Genomic DNA, 12,452 nt, shown 5'->3' on the forward strand with positions numbered 1-12,452 from the left:
TACACACAAAGAAATGCCTAATAACATCTCACAGGCAACTTCAGCAGTGAACAGAGTCACAAAACCCAGACAACTTCCTGGGCTGCAGACCACAGCCGTGACAACAAGCATTGATAAGCTTCAAGTAATGGAGATTAAAGATTTGAGCTGATGCTATAGTGTCACCTGCCAAAGAAACCACAAAGAAGCTATTTTAAAAAAAAACAAACAAACACACACACACACACACACACACACACACACACACACACACACACAGGGTGAACATGGGTGCAAAACCTGAGGTCAACCTAGTTTTCCATATCCTGTTGAAAGCTGCAACATGCAAAATAATTCTAGCAACAAACAAACAAACTAACTAACTAACTAACTAAAATCTAAACCAAACTCTCTCGCCCCAAAGTACATAATAAACGAGTGTGATATCTGTCCGTCAGTAATAAAACTGGCTGTCAGCGGTAATTCGCTGGCCTGACATGAGTCAAAGTAAGCAGGTCTTTGAACGGACCCTGTCCCACGGGCCATACTACCAGCCATCAGACGCGCTCTCTACCCACCCGCTAGGACAGACGTGGTTAACCTGAGATCATGGCGACTGTTGCAGAACCGAACCGCCTGTTGCAGTGGCAGGAGCCGCACAGCAAACGTGCTTACCCAGCGCGTGCGTCGTAACAAAGTTTCATTAACGGAGCTCGGCTTTGATGGGTCCTGGTCGCGTGCACCTGCTCGAACCGCCCCCCAATTTTTTTTTTTAAAGACAAATCCTCTAAAGCTGCGTGTCTCTCGCACCACTCCCCGCGGACGCAGCTCCACCACAGCGGCGTTATCCTCCACGGAGCGCGTGATCTCCCACGAGCTTGGGAGCAGCTTGGGAGCGAACACCAGCGCGACCAGCAAGACCGTCTCGTGCCTCTTGTTGCTTTAACCCAGCGCACGAGCTGGAGCGAGCCCGCTCGTCTACGTCAGCGGCTGGATCCTTAAAGGGGCCGCGGATAAAGACATCAGAACGTTTGTATCACAATCCTTTAAAAGAAACAGAAACTTGATTTGTAGCCTACTGTAAGTTAAAGCAAACAAGTAAATCATATGTTATAATAACAAATAAAAAAAAACGCTCCATCTATAGGCTACACATCCAGAACCCACAAAACTATTTCCTAGTTTTTAAACATTTTCTACTCTTGAAACAGTTCATTAAGTAATGTTAGATTTAACCTTTGTGTGGTTGTGTCATCCATCCATGTAACCTACATAAGGAAACTCATTAGCCCAATCCATTTTACCTTCTTAAAAGACCATCCACCTCTGACCTGTATCTACAGACTTCTGCTGATAAGAGTTCTCCCATTTAATGAAATTCAGGACTTTTAACACTAATGGAGGCTAAAGTGAAACGTTTACTTTTCAGCAATCAAAACTGGAATTTCAAAATATTCCACTAGAGGGCAGCCAAAAAATGTACCATTTTAACAACATGAAAGCCAAAAAAATCCCTAAATCTGAGGAAGAAAGTGTCTTATGATTCTTTGAAGATAATTTCAGTTTCTGTGAAATTTTGGCATCCAATGGTGATACAAAATAAAATGGAAGCACTTTTAAATAGACAAAACCCATCATCTTTCAAACATAATTTCCCTCCTCCAAAGAGTGCTGTACACATGTAAGAATAGCCCCCAAATCATCTAATTGAATGTGATTGAAGAGTCCCCTAAATCCCACACAAGCTCTGCCAAAATACTACACCCACTCCAGAGACAGTTAAAGAGAAGCTTGATAGAGAAGCTCGAGGGGAAAAGAGAGTCTACCTTTAATGCGAAGGCTGCTATGTTGCTGAAGATGTTTACAGGATATAAATCTGTTTTCCTGCTGTCAGCATGCATCTGGCAGCGTTAAATGAAGCTGGCCATCTGCACTGAGGGTTACTACTGGGAGAAAGCCACTGGTGGTTTGTAGAGAAAGGCGTGTCTGTGGAGATGAGAGTGAAACTAATATCCTGAGCTGTGTGCAGGGAGTCTGTTGTCCACGGGAGAAAAGCCAAATAATACGACTCAGATCAGAATGAATGCTCACTTTCTTCTTAAGCCACGGGGACTATCAGCTGGTATCATAAACTCTTTGTTTATGCTTATCTACCTTATGCTGATTTCACAAGAGAAAAGCCAGAGGGAGAGACATTTAAACTGCTGCTTTACACACCGTAACAAAAAGATAATGAGAATATCAGCCAGTGACCCTTGTAATGATTCCACTTGATTTTCAGTGTTTTTCTGGCCACAGTACAGAGACGCCCTAAAAACTGCACAAGGCACCTACTACACTGGCACCTCCAGGGCCAGAAAACATTTAGAGCATCAAGAAATGCCTTAAACCTCCCACTGCAACCACTCCACGCACTGCTGAACAATGTGATGACTCCTTAGACTTCTTCAAGGACAAAATCAGCCTATTTTACGAAAAATGTCCAAGCCGCTCTTCAACCAAGAAATCTCAACTCATGAAACCTCTTTACTGGCTCCAGAAAATTTGCATACCAGTTTGTCTAGAGTGTATTTCATCACTGACTTTGAAGTCATTGCTAAATCTTACCTTCATTCTTTAATCGGTCAGCTTGACCCTACTAAGAGTAGGACTTTGTCCTTAACATTTCCTCTTAAAGCTTGTCTCTGGAAATCTCTACTCCAGTTGCTCATTTCATATAAACTCAAGTCTGTTTTCTGGTTCCTTCTGTGCAAAAAGCTGCCAGCGTAACATCTCTCCTGAAGAAAACCTCGACTCAAATTCTGTTGCCAGTAATAGACTGATCTGCAGGCTCCTGTTTTTAGTGATGGGAAAAAGTGGTGGTTATGCAAGGCACCCAAGTGTACCTCTTATAGAGCTCAGTGTGGTTTTTGGCATTGTAAATCACAGTATACTGGATCTCCTCCATAGGATTGGTTAATACCTCTGCAACACTATGTAGTCTGGCCACTTAGGTGAACATGCATCAACCATTACCCCAGTCGCTCGCGATGTACCCTAAGGATCAGTTCCCAGTTCCCCTCCTCTTTTCCATGTACATATTATCTCTGGGTAAATCATTAGTAGAAATGGTCTCAGCTTCTACTGTTATATAGATGACATGCAAATGTGTAGAGGTGCTAGTCTCACCATTGCTTCTAACAGTTCACTTCCCATCATTCCACTGATTCATGCATTAAATGCATGCGTTTCTGAGTCAAGGTTCTGGTCGGATACAAACCTTCTCATGTTCAGCACAGAAGTAACAGTATGATGGATACTAGGCTCTGAATCCCACATACCCAGACTGCCCAGTGTTTCTCTCCTCTTTGATGGCGAAGCTGTGATGGCGAGCCTATGCAGCTTGTCAGGAATATTGATGTCCTTCTTGACTCCACTCTCTCACTAAAGCTGCCTTTATTCCCTCTCATAACGTTGCGCGTCTTCGCCCATGAAAGATACCAAAACTCTAGTCCATGCCTTTGTTGGCTCTCGAACTGACTACTGTAATGCCGTATTTATGGGTTTACCTGCTTGAACAAACTTCAAAACATCTAAAACTGAGTTGCTAGTGTACAAGTATACAATAGGTGATCAACACATATCACTCCCATTCTTTATCAGCTACATTGGTGCACTGATTAATGGACTTGTCCCACATATAGTTGAGACTGCTCCTTTTTGCTTTCAAAGCCCTACATAGTCATGCTCCAGTGCCACACCAGGCTGTCCTCGTTGGGCGGCAGATCTTTTCGTACCACACCAGGCTGTCCTCACTGGGCGGCAGATCTTTCCGTACCACACCAGGCTGTCCTCACTGGGCGGCAGATCTTTCCGTACCACACCAGGCTGTCCTCACTGGGCGGCAGGTCTTTCAGTGTTTTGGCCCCTACACTTACCACCCCAATCTTTGCGAGTGCTCTTCTGTCTCACCTTCAAATCTCAGTTGAAGATGTTTCTCTTCACACGGTATTTTTCTTCTTCTTCTCTCTAAAGAATCCTTCTTTCCTAAATACTTTTTGCATTCTTTATAAAGTGACCCAGGGTGTCAGACAGCACTATATATCAAAGCATCATGATGACAACAATGGCAACAATGACTTATTAGTGTACCTGAACCAGTGTGACACGGATCATTACATAATTCCCACTCGGCCTGGCCTATTAGTATCACAGCATTAACATTAAGTGTGTGAACAGAGCTGCATGGTTCCACCTCACGGTATCTTAGAAAAGCAGAAACTCACAAAGAGACCATATGGCCAGTAGGTGGCAGCCCAAGGCTATTTTAAAACCCGTCTCATTCCTCGCAGATCCCCGCACCTCTTATGAAACCGTTTCCACCCCGACAGCATCCATACCATATTTGCACACTCAGTACAGAGGACCCGCGCGGACGCCCTTTCTCGGTTCGTGTCCGGCGGAGACGCACGCTTCCCATGGGCAGCGTGCCTCTGCTGCCTGAATAATTGAAGAGGGCGACCCGGTGTACGCCACATCACCCCCCCGCCGAGCCCGGAGACACCGGCTCGTGAAAAGACGGACCTGTAGCACAGTCATGGAGTCGTCACATGGGCCAGTTAAGAATATGCTCTTGTCCTCATCCAAATCCTCCTGTTTGGGGTGGAGGGTAGTTACCTGAAATATGAATCCTATGAATTGGCGAAAAGCACTAAAGTCAATTTCAGCCCATGGTTACTGGATCAGAGTGACCCAGGAGCCACTATGGTGTCCATGAGGTACAATTTTAAGAAGTTCCTCTTACAGTACTGCTGTTAATGCTGATAACATTGTCTCAGAAACTTTCAAAAATGATGTCATGGAGAGGAAAGAGTTATCAGTCCTTGAACTCCACACCCCATAGGCGATTTCCGCCTGTTGATTCCCGTACCATCGCACAATGTTCAAATCTTTCTTGCTCTCTGTCCCCTGACTCTCTCCTTGTGTACCCTTCCAGTGGCAACAGGTACAGAAATCCTCCACCCCCCGCTGCTCTGCAGATGAAGGAAAACTATTGTTATGTCTCTGACTGACATTTCTTAAGCTGGCTGTAACTCTATCCCCTCATCTACCCTTACACTCAAACAAAATGGAGGCCTTGGCCCTGGCCCCTGTCTGACAGCTCCCCCCCCAGAGCTGATCTCTGTCCTGTGACTCAGCCAAGGAATGCATGGTTATAGCCATTAGCCATGCGCAGTCATTGTGGATTTTGTGTGTTTATGAAATATGCCAGGTTTTCTTCCCCATCCTCCCCTTTTTTCTTATTATGCCTGCTTATCTTAGAGAGAGAGAGAGAGAGAGAGTGTTTAGCCTGGAATCCCTAGTTGAGTTAGGAACATATGGCTATATGTGGGGAAAGACATGTATGAAAAGCTGTTGGCCACATGACATGAGATAGCCCAGCTGCTATCATCGTCCTCCTACGATGGCTTACACCATGTGTTCGCCCATGCCCTGGAACGGTGGCAGCACGCACAAGTCTTCTGCCCCTGCTGCTTCCCACAGCGCTGAGCTGCTCAACAAGTGACACCTTCCCCACCGCTTTCATTCATGTAGCACAGTAGCTTCCCGTAGTTAACACGCTACGCAGTAAACAGTGGGCCCGCAACCTCTCAACCTGGGCTGGATGCAGGTCTTACCGTAACCTTGTACAGTACTCTAAGGCTGCTTTAACTTATAGTGACCACACACACACACACACACACACACACACACACACATTATTAGTGTAGGTTTTTTAACCTTTAGGTTCAATATAACATTTACTAGCAGTCTGAAATGACCTTTGATGTGTTTCATCATTGCATGATTTTTTTTAACGCTGCTTCGTGAATTAATCATCACCATATTTAATGTCATATTCATCACAAGGCTAGAACAATGTTGAAGAAAATAGAAAATTCCAACAAGATTTTAATTTTATAGTTACAATCAATGTCCAGTGTCTCAAAAACAAAAATAAATATACATATAATACAAAAATTCCAGTGTTATTTGGGGCGGAAATATGAAAACACCAGCGACTTTTGATCAGGAGTGGTACAAAAACTGGAGTGGTCATCATCAGAGAGAGAGAGAGAGAGAGAGAGAGAGAGAGAGAGAGAGAGAGAGAGAGAGAGAGGGAGAGAGAGAGAGAGAGAGAGAGGGAGAGAGAGGAGAGAGGAGAGGGAGAGGGAGAGAGAGAGAGAGAGAGAGAGAGAGAGAGAGAGAGAGAGAGAGAGAGAGAGAGAGAGAGAGAGAGAGAGAGAGAGAGAGAGAGAGAGCGAGAGGGAGAGAGAGAGCGAGAGGGAGAGAGAGCGCGAGAAAGAGAGGGGAGCGTGAGAGAGAGACTGCTTGCACCAGTATTTTTCATCCTATCCTACAGTCATCTCTGGGTGAATTAAAAGCATTAAGCACATGGCATACACATTCATTTATTTTTTAGAAATGTGAGTGACCTTTTTCTCACATTTCATAATTAGCTCTTACAAAAATAAATTGTCGCTTAGTATTTTCATTTTTCTACAGTCTTATTCTACGACATGTGTATGGGTGTTAAGATCTTTGACATGAAACAAATTACTGATGGACTAAGGCACCACTGTTGCAAATCAGTGAATCAAGTACAAAATTACAGCATTGTGATCTTGCCCAGGACAGTCTCTAAAATTGCATGTTATAAAAACTAATATATATATATATATATATATATATATATATATATATATATATATATATATATATATATATATATATATATATATTTTTTTTTTAAATATATAAAATGTGCCTGAAAACTCTTTTAACCATGAAACAGTTCAAATACAAAATAGAACCATTTCTCCAGTATCTACATAATAATTACAACAAAAACAAACAATAACCAAACAAACAAAAAACAACAAAACAAAAATGGACAGATAGTGTTGGGAACTTGGTGAAAACCTCTGTGTGTTTGCATTGCGAAATTAAATATCCCCCTGCCTCATCTGTTCGGAACGAGGGAGTTAGTCCTTCTCACTCATTCAGTTCAATAAGTACTAGTGGAAACACATCCTGCGAATGTACACCTTGAATCTGCATGGGACTTGTTCTGAATGCACAGCTCGGCATTGTGGGGGATGCAGCTTGCTGCGGTTTGGCACAGTTCATACGTAACCCCGACCCCCCCCCCCCCAAAGTGTATTTTGATGCATTCCCTTTGTTCATTCCGTTTCCGTGTCAGGCAGGCATACGCCTGCAGTAATACTGTTCTCCATTGGAGCGTAGAAGCTTAGCGACATCAGGGGTGAGGAAAGAGAGGCCCAAAAGGACGGCGCGACCGCGGAGGCCTTTGAGGAGCTCCTCCGCTGCTCCTGTCATCCTCAGACATGAGTGTAGCTGTGTTGCCCTCATGCAGGAAGAGACTCCTCTGGCTTCCTGCTGGGTCAGATTGAGGTTTCGTTACTTCCGCTGTGGTTGAGACAGAAAGGGTATGGAAGGAGAGCGAGAGAGGATGGGAGGGAGACATGCTGGTTAGATGGGTTTTCAGGCAGTGCTAATAAGACAGAACGAAACGTCATGCCAAGGTGCGGGTAGACGGAGGGCAATGCTGAATTCTGATCCGACAGCTCCACAGGTGTAAACAGCATCAACTCTGAACTGGACTGAATTAGAAGACATGCAGGGTGGTATTGGCAGGACGCACATTCAACGAATGAATGTTAATTGTGCATTTTCGTTCTCCATTCTCCCACAGATTTCCTCATATATATATATATATATATATATATATATATATATATATATATATATATATATAAAAACACATTTATATACAAACAAAAGACTGGACTTTTAGTGTGACAGACTTGTACACATGTAGGAATCATGTGACTACTCACTCAGAGTCTGATTGGTTGCCTCCATTGATGGTGCCTGCCCGGAGATTCATGGCCATTCCATTCTGTTGCTCTTTGGGGGGGACGGCAGGGCGATGGGGGGGCTTGATGATGACGTTGTGACTATTTCCATCATTGGAAGCTACTGAGGGGGTTCGTGAGGAGATGGTTGGGGGGTTGTAGTCAGAGAGCTTCTCCCTAAGTTTGTTCTTCATGTTCTTATCTGTAAGTGGTGGCGGATATGTGATCTTATTCTTCAGAATACCTGTGGAGATAACACAAGTATTAGATTCCACTCAGTTTTTACATGATTAAATCCCTCTTTTCTTACATTCATCCAGCCACCAATTTTCTATCTAATCAATTTAGAAGATATTTCCTTAAATGCCCTTGATATAAAATACCAATTAAAATATATGAATTCAAAGAAAGGACTCTATATCCAGCAAGCAAAGCAAAGAGTTTTGACACGTTAGAGAGTTTGTCATTGCTCCCCCTCACCCTTCCTCTGTTCTGGTTGGTGGTTGCTGTTGGACTGGTTGGGGGTTGCTCCATCTCTTCCTGGAGGGTCTTTGTCTTGGGGGGGCTCCCCTATGTGGTTCAGCTTGCTCTCTTGGTGGAGTTCTACATTCACTTTGGTCTCCACCCGCAGCCGCTCTGCCCCTCCCGGCTCCTCACTGTCACTGGCTGTCGTGGCCTCGGTGGGCCAGTATGGCTTCACGTGATTGGACACTGCCTCCACTAGAGAGAAAGGAGAGAAAAACCAATCACAAATGCAAACCTGACATACATCTTAGCCTGGTATCATATTTTACATAAAAAAAAACAACAGTTAAAAATTAAGAATTAGAGAAACACACGCTTTCTCTAAAACTTGAGTGGTAAACTCTATGAATCGTGCACCTTTCGGCGTGCTGTGCAGTGGCTGGCGCTCGTTGTTCCACTTGGGCTTCATGTGGGCTTCATCATCATCGTCACTGTCGGAGGAGTGGGAGGACGCATAGGAGCTGCTGTGCTCATCCACGGACAGCTCGCTGTCCGAGTCGGAGTCTGGAAACATGACACGGCCCGACGTGCGACCATGACTCAGCATGCATGGTTTGCAAAACTGTAGACTTTTTAGAAATACTGCTAAGCCAACAAACAAATCCATGCCAACAAGAAAGCTGGACTCATTAATTTTGGTATCAGTTTGCTACAATGCAGCATTTCCTGTTAAACTGATGATGTGGATGGTTTACACCGAAGGGGTTTGTGGTGTGCTCTACTACCATCTGCCTTAGTGCCACTGCAGTGGAACAGAGGGGAATCGATGTCCATGTGTCCCACTTTAGCTGTGCCAGAGGAGCCACTGGGTTTCTGTCCTGAGTCATCTCTGTGTATGGGGGAGAGAGGGATGGAGTGACACAGAGAGAGAGAGAAAGAGAACAGAGTCCACAGTAAGGTTTCTCAAAGTCCCAACCCGCAGACCAGAACAGAGTGTAACCATTACATGTAGAGTGCATTATGAAGAATGCGTTGACATTTACGGTATTTAGCGGACACTTTTATTCAAAAAAAAGTTTCAGTTAAAATTAAGACTGAATACAACCTTAGGGTTAGGGGTCTTGCTCAGGGGCCCAACAGTGGAAATCTAGCAGTGGTGCGACTTGAGCTGGGAACCTTCTAATTAGTAGTCAAGTACGTTAACCACTAAGCTAGCACTGCCCTACAGCCTCGTACAGCCAGCCGGAGCCCCATAGGCCACTACCTCAGTTCCTCCAGCTGCCTCTACCCCCGGGCATATGAGGCAGCTGCTTTCTCTACAACTGGGTCCAGCTGTTCACCACTACTGTTACACAGTGCCTTGTCCACCTTCTTTGATTGCAGTGCATCAACACCAACTCCAGCTGGGGTTTCTGCCCCTCCATGTTGAGGATGATGCGCCCCAGTTGGTTCACACAAATATACAGATGAGACTAAATAGAAAATGCGCTGAGAAACTGGTCCCCTGAGGCCAGGACGTCCACGCTGAAAGTGAAGGACGGTAGAGCAAGTCCAAACCTCTCCCCCATCCTGTGGTATCTTGATCTGAGCTGCAGTGCAGTCCGGACGCGCATCTGGTAATTAGGTCGGTGTGAGGAGACGTGATACCGAGCTTTGTAGTGAAAGGCTACCTTCATCAGGGAAAACTCTGACGTGTGCTGGGCTGCTAATGTTAAATCAATGACAACATGCACATGCACATGCACAAGGTGAGTGTGTGTGCGCGCATGCGCGCGGATGGGCACTGCTGAAGCAAAGCAGAGGCGGAGCCATGCACTCGAGGTGTATGTGGAAGAGGAAAGATGTGTGCAGTTTTCCACATGATTTCAAAATGAACTGATCAAAGTAAAGAAGTTAAGACATCTGAAATGAAAGGATATAAAAATAAAGAATAAATCCAGTACAAACACAGAGAGTGAAGGACTGATAGAGAGAGAGAGAGGTAAAGTGTCGCAGGGCCATGCTCCCAGTAGCCTGTTACCTGAAGGCGTAAGCGAGGTAACCACTGTGGCTCTTGGCTGACCTGATGGTGCTCTCCAGTGACACGGTGGACTCTCCGATGGCTGAGCGGAACAGGTTGCCATCCTCTGTGTGCGTGTTGTTGCAGTTCAGAGAGCGCTGAGAGGAAATGGACAGAGATGCCCAGTTTAGGAGCAACTCCCAACAGGGTTGGTGTCAGGGGAGAAAGGCAGCAGTTACTGGGATCCTCTAACTCCACACACCGTCATCTCCCCTCACCCTCACCTCCACACACCGTCATCTCCCCTCACCGTCACCTCCACACACCGTCATCTCCCCTCACCGTCACCTCCACACACCGTCATCTCCCCTCACCGTCACCTCCACACACCGTCATCTCCCCTCACCGTCACCTCCACACACCGTCATCTCCCCTCACCGTCACCTCCACACACCGTCATCTCCCCTCACCGTCACCTCCACACACCGTCATCTCCCCTCACCGTCACCTCCACACACCGTCATCTCCCCTCACCGTCACCTCCACACACCGTCATCTCCCCTCACCATCACCTCCACACACCGTCATCTCCCCTCACCATCACCTCCACACACCGTCATCTCCACACACCGTCACCTCCACACACCGTCATCTCCCCTCACCATCACCTCCACACACCGTCATCTCCCCTCACCATCACCTCCACACACCGTCATCTCCCCTCACCGTCACCTCCACACACTATCAACTTCCCTCACTATCACCTCCCCTCACTCACAGTGAGCAGGGAGGCACGCGTGGTGGTAGAGTCCTCCGGCAGGGGCTTCTTCCCCGTGAACACACTCTTCAGGTTCTTCCTCACTTCCTTGTTCAGCACACAGTGGAAGAAGAATATGAAAATTCCCTGCAAAACGCAGAAAGAGAGAGTTAGTGAAGTGACGCCATACAGTTCAAAGACACTGCAATTCAAAGATACACCCACATCTCAGTTCAGTCAAGCTATCTGTTATGCAGAGAATGGTTAGCCAAACAAAACATTAATTGCAAAATGATTAAATGCAGATATCAGATATCTTTACTTTATCTGTTACAGCAGGCAAGGCACCAGTTGCTCCAGTTCTGTTCAAATACACGACTATAAATTCAGGCTCTTTGACAACATGGCTCAGAAACATGTTCAAAATAACTTCTGCATCTCCAGTGTTCTTCTATACCCCCAATGTTCAACTGTTGGAAGCTCTAATGCCCAAAATGGGCTAGTTCAAATCTGACCAACCGTAGACTTAAATGGTGTATTAGAGTGCGTGCGCAGCCTCGGTTGGCTCCGTGTCATTAGCTGTGCTGGTCTTACCTGCAAACAACTAAACGCAGCAAACAGGTAGTGGAAGGTCATAATGTCGCTGTTAACAGCCATGAGTCCCAGCAGCCAAGTGGCGCTGATGAGCAGCAGAAGCAGGAAGGCCATCCGCAGCGCGGGACTGGACACACACACACACACACACACACACAAAACAATGACATAAATCTCAACTGCATTTATATCCTGCTCTGAGCCAAGGCGGAGCTGGGCACATGGCACACTCACATGGCCCCGGACTTCTCAAAGCTCCTCTGTCTGCGGCCGCACGATGCTTTGGCCGCCATCACAAAGATCACCATATTGACCTGCAGTGCACATCGATTCCAGTGAGAAATTTTCAAAATAAGAGTCAATGGACTTTTTATAAATAACCTTTACTGGTATATCTTTCTTCAGCCTTAATGCACAGCTCTCAGAAAAGGTTAGAAAAAGGCATAGTATTTCAGAAGTAAACATCTGAAGGAAGAAAGCACAGATATGCCAATGACAATTTTGTATGAGAGAAGAAATGACAAACAAAAAAATGACTAACAGAGAGATCAAAATCTTGTGTGTGTGGTAATAAACCTAATAAGACAAATATTAGATTTATAACCCATAAGATATTTTGAAATATTCTGTGATGCTGTACACTGACCAGAACGACAATGGCGATGGGTCCAGCAAAACTCCAGATCAGGGTGTCATGGACGGAGAGCCAGCAGAAGTCAGGGTTACCATAGCCCTGCGGATCCAAGCCCACAGCCAGACC

At 45.5% G+C, this 12,452-nt stretch overlaps 2 protein-coding genes across 9 annotated transcripts in view; both read right to left on the reverse strand.

Moving 5' to 3' along the window:
* The window catches only part of gramd4a (GRAM domain containing 4a), a 30,044-nt gene extending 29,112 nt beyond the window's left edge, over positions 1-932 (reverse strand). For all 3 annotated transcript variants that reach the window (XM_027014573.3, XM_081723611.1, XM_081723610.1), the window contains exon 1: positions 655-932. In XM_027014573.3, the coding sequence (XP_026870374.2) occupies positions 655-683 (29 nt within the window). In that variant the 5' untranslated portion in view covers positions 684-932. The remainder of the gene's footprint in view (positions 1-654) is intronic.
* A 5,249-nt stretch (positions 933-6,181) lies between these two features.
* Positions 6,182-12,452, reverse strand: part of celsr1a (cadherin EGF LAG seven-pass G-type receptor 1a) — a 68,551-nt gene continuing 62,280 nt past the window's right edge. For 3 of the 6 annotated variants that reach the window (XM_081722531.1, XM_035528407.2, XM_081722530.1), the window contains 10 exons: positions 12,339-12,451; positions 11,927-12,006; positions 11,693-11,819; positions 11,120-11,245; positions 10,363-10,499; positions 9,128-9,231; positions 8,760-8,906; positions 8,358-8,597; positions 7,860-8,121; positions 6,182-7,395 (listed from right to left, as the gene is read on the reverse strand). In XM_081722531.1, the coding sequence (XP_081578657.1) occupies positions 7,368-7,395; positions 7,860-8,121; positions 8,358-8,597; positions 8,760-8,906; positions 9,128-9,231; positions 10,363-10,499; positions 11,120-11,245; positions 11,693-11,819; positions 11,927-12,006; positions 12,339-12,451 (1,364 nt within the window). In that variant the 3' untranslated portion in view covers positions 6,182-7,367. Of the gene's footprint in view, positions 7,429-7,859; positions 8,122-8,357; positions 8,598-8,759; positions 8,907-9,127; positions 9,232-10,362; positions 10,500-11,119; positions 11,246-11,692; positions 11,820-11,926; positions 12,007-12,338; position 12,452 lie in introns of all 6 variants that reach the window. The other 3 variants (XM_081722529.1, XM_081722532.1, XM_035528408.2) reach the window with 2 other exon arrangements.

Source organism: Electrophorus electricus, chromosome 11, assembly GCF_041902795.1.
Source record: "Electrophorus electricus isolate QZ-2024a chromosome 11, ASM4190279v1, whole genome shotgun sequence".
Classification (NCBI taxonomy): Eukaryota; Metazoa; Chordata; class Actinopteri; order Gymnotiformes; family Gymnotidae; genus Electrophorus; species Electrophorus electricus.